Source organism: Thalassophryne amazonica, chromosome 6, assembly GCF_902500255.1.
Source record: "Thalassophryne amazonica chromosome 6, fThaAma1.1, whole genome shotgun sequence".
Classification (NCBI taxonomy): domain Eukaryota; kingdom Metazoa; phylum Chordata; class Actinopteri; order Batrachoidiformes; family Batrachoididae; genus Thalassophryne; species Thalassophryne amazonica.
The window spans coordinates 127,005,730-127,021,208 of NC_047108.1; the positions used below are offsets into that span (position 1 = coordinate 127,005,730).

The 15,479-nt window shown below is 37.3% G+C and overlaps 1 protein-coding gene across 1 annotated transcript; it reads left to right on the plus strand.

Moving 5' to 3' along the window:
- The first annotated feature begins 4,102 nt into the window (after positions 1 to 4,102).
- pfdn4 (prefoldin subunit 4) lies at positions 4,103 to 12,797 on the plus strand. The gene is made up of 4 exons (XM_034173405.1): positions 4,103 to 4,207; positions 4,599 to 4,706; positions 7,336 to 7,476; positions 12,633 to 12,797. Exons 1-4 carry the CDS (start codon positions 4,181 to 4,183, stop codon positions 12,762 to 12,764), a joined length of 408 nt encoding a protein of 135 aa, XP_034029296.1. The 5' UTR covers positions 4,103 to 4,180; the 3' UTR covers positions 12,765 to 12,797.
- The last annotated feature ends 2,682 nt before the right edge of the window (positions 12,798 to 15,479 follow it).

The window sequence follows — 15,479 nt, forward strand, 5'->3', positions numbered from 1 at the left end:
TATCCTGTGAATTTTAAACAAATTCTGAGTCATAACCAAAGCTATTAAAATGCAGGTATTCAGGTGTTACATTACAGGTTTATTGTGCAATTTCTATAGTTCTACCTGAGGAACATCTTCACTGGACTGCTCATTTCCCATAGTTGTCCCAGATGAGGAACACGCAGATTTTGCAGTAGAAATCTAATAAAAACAAAAACAGGAGCAGTGAAAAATATATTGAAATGATAATGCGTTCCAATGTAAAACATAAGTAGCTGTACCATAAACAGTAAGTGATTACGTAATAGAATTTGCACAGCTCATTTAATATGCAATTTGGTATTAATATTAATATTATTCAAATACCTTCCTTGTGTTGGTTCTGCGAATGATTTTCTTCTTCCAAGAAAATCAAACTGAACACGATGGCCACTCTGTCAGAAAAACAGACTTGATGTTCCTGCCCAGTTGTGTATATAGGCTATTTAACAGTCAGCTATGTGTGCTTATAAATGGGCGGGACCCTTCTGAAAATTGGATTTCCTCATCAAGCCTGTTACCAAAGAGTGTGTACTGTGCAAATAAATCATCGAATGATTCACTCATCTGCTGTCCTGATGAATTCACCCAAAATCTTAGCGAGAAATTATCTAATCATGATAAGACGACACATCACAACTTTGTTTGCAAGTGGAGCTGTGCAGAGGCCGGATGTCTGTGAAGGATATTGATCTGGCTCGCTTCCACGTTACCAAAACAAAATTATATTTGAACTATTTGGCATATAACCACAATTATTTTGATGAAGGGAGTTTTCAAGACATTTAGTCTAAGAATCCGATTAAAATGATCATAAGAGGGTTGAAATGTGATCAAAATGAGTGTCTGTGCCAAGATATCTGATGGGAAAACCCTGTTTAAGTTACACGGCCAATCAAGGTGCACAAATACGTCTGGAATGAAATCATCTGCATGAAGAGATCTTTGCATAATCAAAGTGAATTCTCTTTGAAGGCATGTCAGTGTATTGTGATGTAAAGTCCCATCTGATAAACCTTCGTTCATCAGGAGATTTCAGTTTTTTAATGCTGTCATCTTTGTTGTTCATGTCAATAAATAGTCATTCAAACTCGTTCCTAATCACCATTAGGCCAAACAAAGTGCCACTTTATACAAATCAGTTTAACCACATGTATTCTTCCCCATGCACAAAGAGAAATAAGAATATGCTTTAAAATAAATTCCGAATTGTGTCATATTCATGAATTCATTATGACGAGACTTGGAATGCATGAAAACAATGTGCCATTGTAGACTGCAGCGTGCACATTGAGGTGGGAGTTGGATTCTCCTGGCTGGATTGTGCACTTTTGAGTTGGAGACCAACTGCAGCTGAAACACCCTCGAGCGATGTGTTCATGACGTACCAACGCACGATAGCCTACTCGATTCGTAATAGTATGAAACTCACACAAAGGCCATTGATTTTTATGTGCAGCTGAACAAAAACTGCTTATCAACATACATTAAAAACATACATGATTTTCTTGGCACTTCTCATTTATGTGTATTGTGTGAAAGTAATTACCAGTCTGTCCCCTGCACAGAGGTTAAATAAGAATAATTACTCTCTAGCTTTATAGTCAATATTTGAACTTGGGTGCAGTACTGTTTGCTGTGGAAATATTTACATAGTAGAAGTTCCGGTTGATTCGTCAAAGAATTTGAGGCTAAACTGTCCACACTTCTGGAATTGATTGCAAACTTAAAAGTGGTTATATTCTCAATTGTTGTTCAAATTGATTGAATCTGTTCATGGTGTCTCTTTGGGTGTCTGTTGGGTGCATATTTGATGTCACTTTACACACGTGTTGTCATGTTAAAAAGCAGCTGCACCATCAGCAGCCACAAGTGGTTCTTCATTGAAAATAAATGGTTAAATTCAGTCTTTTTTTTTTTTTTTTTGCAGTTATGCCCATTTCCTTCATTTCACTAGGTGGCAATAGGCTACACACAGAAGAAGGTGCATTTCATGTGATCACAGCCATCTGTGTGTCTGTTTATGAGATAATGCAAAATGTAATGGACAGAGGAGAAGAGCTGAGATCATTTCAGTGGTGCGCTGAATCTTGTCTCATAATATTTTCTTTTATCTCTTTCTTTACACCTGTAAGATAAGTCTACCTTTTGTCTCATGTGGTAATATTCTTACCCCACAGAGTAGGTACGTACTAGGTAGCTCAGTGGATAAGGAGCTGACTTACTAAGGTGTAGACCTTGGTGTGAGTCCTGCTCATGCTTCCTGTGTGTGTGTCCTTGGACAAAACACTTAATCTCCCTTTTCATAGTCTATCAAACTGTAAATGGGCACTGGCACAAATATGAGGGGATGTCAAAAAGTTTGGAGCCTGGCATATTTTTCCCAGTCAGATATTACAATGCATCACACCTGATCTACTTATTTCATGTAGGATCATATTGCTCACTTCAATTGTTGAGTCATAACACTGTGTGGAAGAGACATCAGGCGGGTTGCCATGGACACTGTGCATGAGTGTGGCTATGAACTTCTTCCTCACCCACCCTATTCTCCAGACCTCGCCCTAGCGACTTCCACCTCATTCCCAGACTGAAAAAATACCTTCGGGGCCAGAGATCTGAGGATGACAATGAGCTGACTGCTGCAGCTGAGGGCTGGTTAGGGCACCAAGATGTTGAGTTCTACCAATCAGGTATCAATGATGTCAAACTAGATGGAACAAGTCTATGGAGTTGGAAGGGGACTATGTTGTAAAATAAAACATTATAAATCCAAATATGTTGCTCTTTCTGTTTGAGCTTTAAAACTTTTTGATATCCCCTCGTATGTGTCTCCATTCCTCTAGGAGTTAATTCTCCTTCTTCTTCTTACCCCATAATGTCGCAAGCCTCTGATGGAGACGACTCTCATCATTCTGGTTGCCTTTTATCACATGAGAGACGTAACACTGAGGTCATGGGTTGGTAAGGTTAGACCTTACTTATGTGAAGCACCTTGAGGCGACTTTGTTGTGATTTGGAGTTATATAAATAAAATAAATTGAATCATGGTAAAAGCTTTTAAGTTTTCAGTAGCGCCCCCTGCTGGCCAAAATTAATCAACTTTAAAATTAGTGTTTGAGTCACAGATGAACTAAAGCTGCTACATATCACATATTTCAAAACAATACAAATAAGTAAAATGTGTGACTACTTTTCAGATTCAGAATTCCGTAGTTTATTATTAGTGATAAAAGTGCATGCCTTTATTTACAGTGATTTATTTATTGTACTCGTGGTCTACTGAAATTTCTTGATCGGAAGCAGCTGTCTTTGTGTTGTCATGTACGGCCAGTATATTCACACACACAAAATCTTTCTTTTTTAAAAGTGAATCTGGCCCTAAGTAAAGTTGGCATATAATATTTGTTATAATAGTAATGTTTTGGTTGTCCTGTGTGTGTAAATATTAGTCTAATTTGCACTTGTCACTTGAGCATTTATATAAATCCAGCTCTCTGTATGTGTGTGTGTGTATGTATATATATATATATATATATATATATATATATATATATATATATATATATATATATATATATATATATATATATATATATATATATTATTTTCAACTGCTTACTCCAATCAAGGGTGGTGGTCTAGTTGTTAAGCGTTGGGATTCAGACCAGAGGATCATCATTTCAAAACCCAGCCTGAATGGAAAATCACTAAGATCCTTAATCCCCAAGTTGCTCCCTTTGTGTAGTGAGTGAGTGCCCTGCATGGCAGCACCCTGACATCTGTGTGTGAGTGTGAATGGGTGAATGTGAGGCATCATTGTAAAGAGCTTTGAGCTTCTGATGCAGATGGAAAAGTGCTATATAAATATAATCCATTTAAGGGTCACGGGGGGCTGGAGCCAGTCCCAGCAGTCATAGGGTGTGAAGCAGGGTACACCCTGACAGGATATATATATATATATATATATATATATATATATATATATATATATATATATATATATATATATATATATATATATATATATATATATAACGCATCTGTGTTGGCTGATTTCTCTGTGAGCTGTGGGGATTTAATGATTCCCCCATAGGGGGCGGTAATGCAACAGAGTGTTGAATGAGGAGCCGGTTGAGAAGAAAAGAAGACGAAAAAGATGGCTGCCAACATAAAGGCGTCGGTGGTGAGTTAAATTTATATATATATATATAATAAAAACAACAATAATGTCTTGTTTCATGTTTGAGACACGATCTCGTCTATTAATTTAGAGGTTTGCACTTACAAAAAGGATACATATGAATATGTTAAAACGAAAAGCTACAATTGTCAGTCGGTATCCTCGTGCTGAAAGTAGCGTTACTTGCTAACATCCGAATCTGAATTACCGGCGGAGATTTGAATCCGGATTATAAAATTTGTCCAAACGAAGCCCGATGACTGAATAAATGAATGTCACGGCTGTTCCAGTCAAACTTTCATCTGTTGGAGCGAAATCAAACAGCAGAGTCGCTTTGTTTTGTGATCTCGTGTCAAACACTAACTATCATTTATTTTTTTTCTTTTGTTTGCAGGCAGTTGAAGATGTTAAAGTTACTTATGAAGATCAGCAGAAGATAAACAAATTCGCCAGGAACAACAGTCGAATGAGGGAGCTCAAAGATGAGATTGAGACAAAGAAAGTAAGCGTTAGATGGAATTTTTTTTCTGTGAAACAATTGATTGCATTTTTTTTGTTCAATTCAATATGCACATATCGATGTATGGGCATCAAAGAATACATGGATAACACAATGAAGTGAAAACGCTTATTTCCATTATGGTCCATACATAAAACAAAAAACCAAAAGCATGCAGTCAGCAACAGCAGAACGCAAGGTAAGTAAGCAATTATGGCAATATTTGCCATAGGTATTAAAGGCACTGCGCTGCGGTGGTTTGAATCATATTTGTCTAATAGATTACAATTTGTTCATGTAAATGGGGAATCTTCTTCACAGACTAAAGTTAATTATGGAGTTCCACAAGGTTCTGTGCTAGGACCAATTTTATTCACTTTATACATGCTTCCCTTAGGCAGTATTATTAGACGGTATTGCTTAAATTTTCATTGTTACGCAGATGATACCCAGCTTTATCTATCCATGAAGCCAGAGGACACACACCAATTAGCTAAACTGCAGGATTGTCTTACAGACATAAAGACATGGATGACCTCTAATTTCCTGCTTTTAAACTCAGATAAAACTGAAGTTATTGTACTTGGCCCCACAAATCTTAGAAACATGGTGTCTAACCAGATCCTTACTGTGGATGGCATTACCCTGACCTCTAGTAATACTGTGAGAAATCTTGGAGTCATTTTTGATCAGGATATGTCATTCAAAGCGCATATTAAACAAATATGTAGGACTGCTTTTTTGCATTTACGCAATATCTGTAAAATCAGAAAGGTCTTGTCTCAGAGTGATGCTGAAAAACTAATTCATGCATTTATTTCCTCTAGGCTGTACTATTGTAATTCATTATTATCAGGTTGTCCTAAAAGTTCCCTGAAAAGCCTTCAGTTAATTCAAAATGCTGCAGCTAGAGTACTGACGGGGACTAGAAGGAGAGAGCATATCTCACCCATATTGGCCTCTCTTCATTGGCTTCCTGTTAATTCTAGAATAGAATTTAAAATTCTTCTTCTTACTTATAAGGTTTTGAATAATCAGGTCCCATCTTATCTTAGGGACCTCGTAGTACCATATCACCCCAATAGAGCGCTTCGCTCTCAGACTGCAGGCTTACTTGTAGTTCCTAGGGTTTGTAAGAGTAGAATGGGAGGCAGAGCCTTCAGCTTTCAGGCTCCTCTCCTGTGGAACCAGCTCCCAATTCAGATCAGGGAGACAGACACCCTCTCTACTTTTAAGATTAGGCTTAAAACTTTCCTTTTTGCTAAAGCTTATAGTTAGGGCTGGATCAGGTGACCCTGAACCATCCCTTAGTTATGCTGCTATAGACGTAGACTGCTGGGGGGTTCCCATGATGCACTGAGTGTTTTTCTCTTTTTGCTCTGTATGCATCACTCTGCATTTAATCATTAGTGATCGATCTCTGCTCCCCTCCACAGCATGTCTTTTTCCTGGTTCTCTCCCCTCAGCCCCAACCAGTCCCAGCAGAAGACTGCCCCTCCCTGAGCCTGGTTCTGCTGGAGGTTTCTTCCTGTTAAAAGGGAGTTTTTCCTTCCCACTGTAGCCATGTGCTTGCTCACAGGGGGTCGTTTTGACCGTTGGGGTTTTACATAATTATTGTATGGCCTTGCCTTACAATATAAAGCGCCTTGGGGCAACTGTTTGTTGTGATTTGGCGCTATATAAAAAAATTGATTGATTGATATTTAAAAAATTTCAAGCAAATTAGTATTACAAAGACACATAGTTAAGAGATGAGCTAAAATTTGGTGTATAATACAAAAAAATGGTAAACTGTAAAAACCATTTAAAAATAAATCTAAATGCCTGCTAATAAATAGGAATACCTGCTTAACAGTGCTTAAAATTTTGTTAATAGGCAATAAAAGGGTTAAGTTCCTCTTCCAGAAGTCAGTCCAGTAAAATTGTCCTAATCTGACCTTTAAAACAGATCTTACCGGAGTTTTAATTTGTCCTGGTAAACTATTCCACAAATCTGTCAAAACAAACTTAAGCTGCAGTTACCACTACTCAGTTTGTCAATCAACAAAAAAAAATCATCAGCTACTTTTGTGATTTGATTTATTTGGTTAAAAAAAAATGCATGTACATAAAGACAATACAGTATATAAAAGTGCCAAGGCATTAAACCATAAAAAGGATTTCCTTGACACCACTGTCATTTTGTTTCTTTGGGTGGAGCTGTGGATGAGTGATTAACACTCTAACCTTGTGCAAAAGGTGTGTCGTTTGATGATGAAATGGAAAGGATTTAGTTTTTGACTCGCATGTGCTAAAATAGAGCATCAAAAAGCTATGACACACACTCTGTGGTGATATTGTAGATGATGTGCATGGCTATTTCATGTTTTAAGTCTGACAGCATCAGCATCATGGAACCAAACATGCAGTAGATCTTCATTTGTGTTTGAAAGTGTGTGTGTGTGTGTGTGTGTGTGTATATATATATATATATATATATATATATATATATATATATATACGTACGAGTATATGTGTGTGTGTGTATTGTGTTACTGTGTCTGGCTCATTAAGTAATGTTGCATAGATTGGATGTCATACAACTAATTGTTGGTTAATTATTAACAAATCATCAACACATTATGCTCTGCAGAAATCCTTGCAGAACCTCCAGGACGCCAGTGATGACTTAATGTTGTTAGATGACGACTCTGTATTAATTCCTTATCAAATTGGTGACGTCTTTATCAGTCACAACCAGGAAGAAACACAAGAGATGTTGGAAGCTGCTAAGGTATGTGTATTGTGTACATTCTTCAAAATTTAAAAGAGTCATATTGTAATCATTTGTTAATTCCCGTTGTCAAGTTCAATTATAGTTGATGCTTTACAGTAAACATAGTCCCATGATCCCCAATTTGAAGCATGTGGAAATGTCCTTGCAAAAGGCAAACTGAAGTCCTGAAATGGCTGTTGTGGCTTATGTCACAGACGTCCGTATTTCAGCTGTTGCTTACTGTGTGAAACACATTACTTAAGAAGTACCTCAGATTACGTTTTTTAAAACAATTATTGTAAATTGTGAGTGCAAACAAGGGAGCAGCCGAAGGGACTTACTTAGTCATGACATTGTTGGGCTTTTTTCTCTTTCTCTATCTTAGCAATACTTCATGTTTTTATATCGTGTTTTAGATATGCAGCCAAAAAAACAAGAATGCTTGTTTAACATGCCAGTTGTTTATGAAACCCTTAACCCTTCGGCTGCTCCCTTGTTTGCACTTGGGGTCGCCACAGCAAATCCAAGGTGGATCTGCATGTTGAATTGGCACAAGTTTTACGCCGGATGCCCTTCCTGACGCAACTCCACATTACATGGAGAAATGTGGCAGGGGTGGGATTTGAACCCGGAACCTTCTGAACTGAAACCAAGTGCATTAACCACTTGGCCACCACCCCTGCTATGAAACACTTAACCAAAATGATTAAAGTTACCAAATTTTGCTCTTATTTTTTTGGTCTTCCATTTGAATATCAAACTGTTTTCAAGTGTTAAAATGGGGATATTTTGGTTATTGTAAGGTTATCCAGTTCTAAAAAGAGTTCCCAGAAAGTCATAGTTAACTTTAGAAGAGAAAAAATGTTCCATGGTTTAAGTGTATGAATTACATAAAGTACAAATGTTCAAATCCAAATTAAATATCCCATGTAAGAAGTCATTACATCGGTAAATCTCATTTTGTATTATTTTTAAATGAACTTTATTCACCTTAGATGGAACTGGATGAGAAAGGTAATTCATTGTGAATTATAAAACTTTAGGTGTATTCTCCTTAAACAGTGATATTTTTTGGGGGGGGGGGTGGAGTGAGGTTAATCCTTGAACACACTCAAATTTACTTTAAATTTATTGATTTATTTATTGCCACTGCAGTATGTGTTGTGTTACCTCCACATTTCAGGATCAAATCGAAGCTTCTCCATGAAACCACAGAATCAGCAGATGGAACCTTTTAACACATCTAATTTCTCGTTACATAGGAAAAGCCAGATGTATATGGATTCTAGCCTAACAAAGTTCTTGGCCATAGTTATTTTTAGACTCTTTAAGTGATTTATTTCATTCCTTTCTTTTTTTCTTTGGTTGAGGCGTGCGTACTGCCATCTCTTCATGTCGCACACAAAACATGCATGCATAGCCAGACCAAGTATGTAAACAGGACAAAAAAGGTTGTTGTCTCATTCTCTACACAGTACACTTTTAAGGCACAAAATCTTTACATAGAAAATAGATGGTAGCTGATATTGGTATTTAAAATATCTTGTTGGGCACCTTTAAAAAATGTATTGTTGCTTCTTTTTTTTTTTTTTTTTTTGTCTAGTGGGATAACCACTGAATAGATCAGCATTAGGGTGCCAATTTTAATTTTTGTCTCACCGCCTAAAATTGTTTCACTTAATGAGGTAAATGTCTGGTTAAAATATTAGCATTTTATGTCATATTTAAAAGGTAGCTCAGTGCTGCAGGACAAATTCAACAGCTAGCTTCTGAGCTTGCAGTGGAGGCACCACTTACATGAGTTAATTGTGGCAAAGGTGTTTGAAGAACTGTTGTCTTCCTCAACTGGTCCAAATATCAAACTCTGAATGTTTCTCATCTGCATGGAAGCACATTGGCAGGGGTCAGTATGTCACTGGAATGGAAGATGAGATTGTTGCCACTGAGTTGCCGCCACTGCAGAACAATGAGATTTTAATTTTTTTATGAAGCAGGCTAAAGAATTCTATCCAAGGGATGATTACAAGGAGCTACTCACTCTTGCTGTGCTATTCCTGGTTTACACTCAAGGTTGTTGCCAGCCTTGAGTGTAAACCAGGAGGTCCTTCTTTTAGGTCCCAGCGTGTGGCCTAGCTCTGAATGTTACCTTGAAGCAACATCAACTTTTGCTGATCTGAGAGTAGTGAATGATGTGGGAGAACCTGGTGTTGAACTTATTGAAACCTTCAGTTCAGCTCTGAGTAGCAAGGAAGAACAAAAGGAGAATGTTCTTCAGGTGGTTGAGAAACATTGCTGGGATTTTCCAAATCCAAACAAGGCCAAATTGGTGCAAAAGTAGCTGACTGCTTCTAAGAACAGGTGATTTAGAGTGACTGTTGATATTGCATACATTTATTTAACAGCTACAAAAACACACAAATGGCATATGGCACATTTTGTGAGCTTTGGGCTACCATGCAGGTTGTGGTTTTTTGTTTTTTTAATTTTGCACATTTTAGTTTTATGTTAAGTGGAACATAATTAGAGGGTAAGACTAGTTTCTAAGTATGTTTCTAAGTTCAGAAATATCACTCACATCTTAGAAAGTAATCTTGGGCAAAGTTCGGGCAGCAGATCAAACCAAAAACTCACTTTTTCTCGTCAAATTTTGCCATATTTTATCATGATTGTACAGTTAACTGGGTGAAAGTTAACATTTAGACCCCCCGCCGCCATTATTTTCACACTGTCATCTCTACTTAAGTAATGATACTTATTTTTCCACATAAAATTGAACTTGTCTTGAGTTGAGATAAATTCTCCATAAGTCTCTTTAAAGCCAAGTATTAAAATACTGTTGTTCTGTATATTGTTTCCGGTCCAGTCAATTTTTTTATATAGCGCCAAATCACAACAAACAGTTGCCCCAAGGCGCTTTATATTGTAAGGCAAGGCCATACAATAATTATGTAAAACCCCAACGGTCAAAACGACCCCCTGTGAGCAAGCACTTGGCTACAGTGGGAAGGAAAAACTCCCTTTTAACAGGAAGAAACCTCCAGCAGAACCAGGCTCAGGGAGGGGCAGTCTTCTGCTGGGACTGGTTGGGGCTGAGGCCTGTGTTTGTTTTTGCTTCAGGTCAGACACATGACAATTGTCTTAAAGTTTCAACTATCTTCAGCCCACAACAATGTTCACTTTGTCATCCAGCAGTTTTGTTTATCAACTCATCTGCTAATTAGAATTTTCATTTTTATTAGGTCTTGGATTTCTTAGTGAATTTCTCCACTGACCCCCATTTAAATTACGATTAAATAAAATTAGATAAAATAAATTTTAATATAAAATCTATTAAAATTAATATTAATAAATGCTTGACATATATATGAAATACAATTTATAGAATTTAGAAATAATACTTAATATCAAAATGAATATTAATTATTAAAATTGCGGTTAAAATACTTGTAATATTTCCACTGTGTACAGGTGCTGGTCATATAATTAGAATATCATGAAAAAGTTTATTTATTTCAGTAATTCCATTCAAAAAGTGAAACTTGTATATTATATTCATTCATTAAACACAGACTGATTGATATATTTCAAATGTTTATTTCTTTTAATTTTGATGATTATAACTGACAACTAATGAAAATCCCAAATTCAGTATCTCAGAAAATTAGAATATTACTTAAGACCAATGCAAAAAAAAAAAGGATTTTTAGAAATGGTGGCCAACTGAAAAGTATTAACATGAACAGTATGACCATGTCCAGCTCTCAGTACGTAGTCGGGGCTCCTTTTGCCTGAATGACTGCAGTAATGCGGCGTGGCATGGAGTCGATCAGTCTGTGGCACTGCTCAGGTGGTATGAGAGCCCAGGTTGCTCTGATAGTGGCCTTCAGCTCTTCTGCATTGTTGGGTCTGGCGTGTGGCATCTTCCTCTTCACAATACCCCATAGATTTTCTGTGGGGTTAAAGGTCAGGTGAGTTTGCTGGCCAATTAAGAACTGGGATACCATGGTCCTTAAACCAGGTACTGGTAGCTTTGGTGCTGTGTGCAGGTGCCAGGTCCTGTTGGAAAATGAAATCTGCATCTCCATAAAGTTGGTCAGCAGCAGGAAGCATGAAGTGCTCTACAACTTCCTGGTAGACGGCCGCGTTGACCTTGGACCTCAGAAAACACAGTGGACCAACACCAGCAGATGACATGGCACCAAAACCATCACTGAGTGTGGAAATGCAAAATGTACTTTGATCAGAGAACATAACTTTGGAGCACTCAGCAGCAGCCCAGAGTCCTTTTTGTCTTTAGCCCAGACAAGATGTCAAGTCAGCAGTCTTCCCCATGATTGTGTCACCCACAGAACTAGACTGAGAGACCAGTTAAAGACCTTTGCAGGTGTTTGGAGTTAATCAGCTGATTAGAGTCTGACACCAAGTGTATTCAATATTCAACCTTTTCACGATATTCTAATTTTCTGAGATACTGAATTTGGGATTTTCATTAGTTGTCAGTTATAATCATCAAAATTAAAAGAAATAAACACTTGGAATATCTTAGTCTGTGTGTAATGAATGAATACTAAGCATATGTCACGGACATGAACGAGCAAAGCTCGTCAGCATCTCACCATGTCATTTAGGTCCTTCAGACTTTATTTTGAGTAAATGCTTCAGGGGAGCATTAGCATGGCAAAAACCTTTAAGCTTCTGGGGGGTGGGCCCCCTGCATTTTTAAGCATTTTTCTTATTTTGCCTTTCAGCTTCTGGAGGGCCTCTGCCCCCCATACTCCCCACCAATTTGGCACTTCCTGTTTGAGTGTGAGCTTGCCACTGAGTTCCTACGAGATTCCATGGGATCTTGTCTGTCAATCCAGGAAGTGTTTGACATTTGAACATTTCCTGTTTTACTGTGGATTTAGAATTTTGGCACTTCCTATTTAGGATGCCCTGTACCACGAGTGACGCTTTGCTCATATAATACACAAGTTTCACTTTTTGAATGGAATTACTGAAATAAATCAACTTTTTCAAGATGTTCTAATTATATGACCAGCACCTGTATGTGGCTCTATTAAAGCATGATTTCATGCTGTTTATCTAAAATGGTATTATTGAAATGTTACTTGTGGCAGCGTAGGGTTTATTTATTTATATAATTTGGTAATTTGTGTTTTTGTGATCTAAAGGAAGCACTGAATGAGGAGGTCAAAGGCCTTGAGGGGCGTGTGTCGTCGATACAGCAGATGTTGGATGATTTGAAGGTGCAGCTCTATGCCAAATTCGGTAACAACATTAACCTGGAGGCGGATGAAAACTGAACAGTGAAACAGATGTTGACAGCTGCAGCAAAATGAACTTTGTTTTCATGCAGTTGACACGTTCAGACTGCTCAGCCTGATTTGCTTACACTCACAGTGTCTGGGTGAGCTGATGGCGGTTTATGCCGATAGGCTGGATTCCAAAGCTCTTAATTGTGTCTACATTTACTTCTTGAGTGCCTGTTCCTTGAATCTTGGTCTCTTTGTCCCTCCCATTGAAGCAGCAAGAAAAACAGTCCTAACAGATGTTGTATGGAGCAGCAGTTCGTTTCTGATCATCCGTTAGTAACGGACTGTTGTAGCTGCTCTGTGGTTTTTGTTAACCCCCCCTTGGAGTTTGTGTTATTATACAGTCTGATATATCGAAAAAAGAATTGTCACAGGAAGCCTCCTCCATCTTTAAAGTTCAAAAAAGTCAGTTGGAACGGCCTTTATGCCGTCAGATGAGATTGAATTTGAGGTTACTAGAAGAACAATGGAATGCAGGAGCTTTGGAATGCATCCATTCATGCTTTCCCTTTCATTTCATTTTTGGCAAAAAACATGGAATAAATGCACATAAATAAATGTGTTGGTAATTTCACTTAAAGACTGTTTCCTCGTCATCTATTTGTCAGCTGATTTTATGTGTCACTGTAAGACAAAAAAAAACAGCTGTGCATTTGTCACACCAGTGTACAGCTACAAATGTGTATCTTTTATTTTTACTTTATTTTTTCTATTTTTATTTAATAAGCTCACCATTAATGATAGAATAGTGAAACTCCTTAAAATGCAAACTTTTTTTTATACTTCAGAATGTCGTGTTGATTGCACATTATTAAACAATTTAACAAGGTTGAAGTGTTTTCATCCGGTAAATAATGTGTGACGCTGCACATCTTATATTTTTAATTATTTGATCAAGTGGTAAAATTCATGAATTTTGCTTAAATACATTTTTGAGCGTCCAGTAATAAGTTGTTATTTATGCGCAGTATTTTTATAGGGAACCTGCAGTTAAGTCAAACCACCAAAAATGCAAGATGAACTCTCATGCAGGTTTCTTGGACACATTTTCCTGATTATTCCATCTCTAGATACACCTTTTTTTGTGTCTGCCAGAATAAAGAACAATGCTCAGATCTCATTAAACATTGCCCTCTGGGGTGCTTACAGCTGCTGATAAAATACCAGACACATTAATGGAGAACTTCTGACGTTAAACTGGACTTCTGTGTGAGGTCCAGAAGTCAATTAGGAGGTTTCCTCCTGGTACATTTCTTCTTAAATGTTCATGGTTATATTTAAGAGAAACGTGTTCCAACACGTGTTGGGAACTGCTGGGCTTATTTCTCCAAAGAACCTCATTTGTTTATCGGGACTTTTCTGTCTTCATTCACTCCTGCTTTTTCCAATGAAACAAATGTCAGTACCTTTTTGCATATTCAGAGCAACAACTTTATTTTTTTCCTTGAGCCAAAATTACTAAATTGTGCCAAACAAAACCGATTGATTAGTGTTTGCTAACAATTACACCAGTAAGGTCATGAAATTAAATAACAGTTTTGTTAATTCTACTGATCAGTTAAATGTTACACAAAGATAATGACTGCATTTATTTAGACAATGACTTTCAAGTCATGTTCCTTCGAGGTGCGCAAAAATGTTTTTAAATTCCAACTGATTGCAGAAACAGTCCAGCAGGTGTCGCTGTCTACCCGGTAATTACATTGATGCCAAACAAGCCCTTTGAGGTCTTTTTTTTTTTTTTTTTTTGATATGAAGTGTTTCTGTAAGTGTTTTAAAACATGATCACATCATAAAAAGGTTTACCTGTGAAGAAATTACACGAGGCTTTGTGAACTAATTCATCTGATTAAAGAGATGATGAACTCAATAGCTCTTAGAAAATTCACATGTGCTTGGAGTGATTATGCAGACAGTCTGCAGTTAATAACTTTGAAAAGGTTATCAGCAGTTGTGGATTCTCAGGGTTTATTATCACCCAACTGGGTCCATGACGTACCTGAATTCAGGCGATGACATTTAAAATTCAGGGGCTCCAGTCAGTAATAGTTTATTTATATAATAACACTTTAAATTAGAAACAGAATATGCAAAGTGCTATACATAATAAAATGTCAAGACAACATTGAAACAACATTTTACATCCATGGGAACAATTTAAAATCGAAACGTCCAGTGCAAAGAACAGTCCGGCAGAGACAAAATAAGATGAAACAGAGAATAAATGGGTTTTAAAGGATTCAGTTGAAGTGGACTGTCTAATAACAGTCAAACTCTTGCATAGAGTATGAGTCTGACAGACAAAGGTGTTAAAACCTGCATGTTTGCAAATGCAGGGACACGAAGTAAGATTACAGTGCATGACTGCAGGATGCAAGAAGGCACATAAGGCTCAAAAAGCCTCATTCAGAGCCTTATAACTCAACAGCAAAACCATGAAATCAGTTATCACAGTCACAGGGAGCTAGTGAGGGGAAGCCAGAACAGGTATGATGTTATCAAATCTGGATTCAGTCAAGATTCCAGCAGCAGTGTTTTAAAACATCTGCAGACATCTCTTACGTTTAACTGGTAATCCATTAAAAATACATAAAATAAAAAAAGTATTTTTTAAATTTATCAATTTAAAATATATGTAGTTGTATATAATTGGACTGAACTGGAACACCCCACACATGCACACACACAAATGGGTAGGTGCCCCTG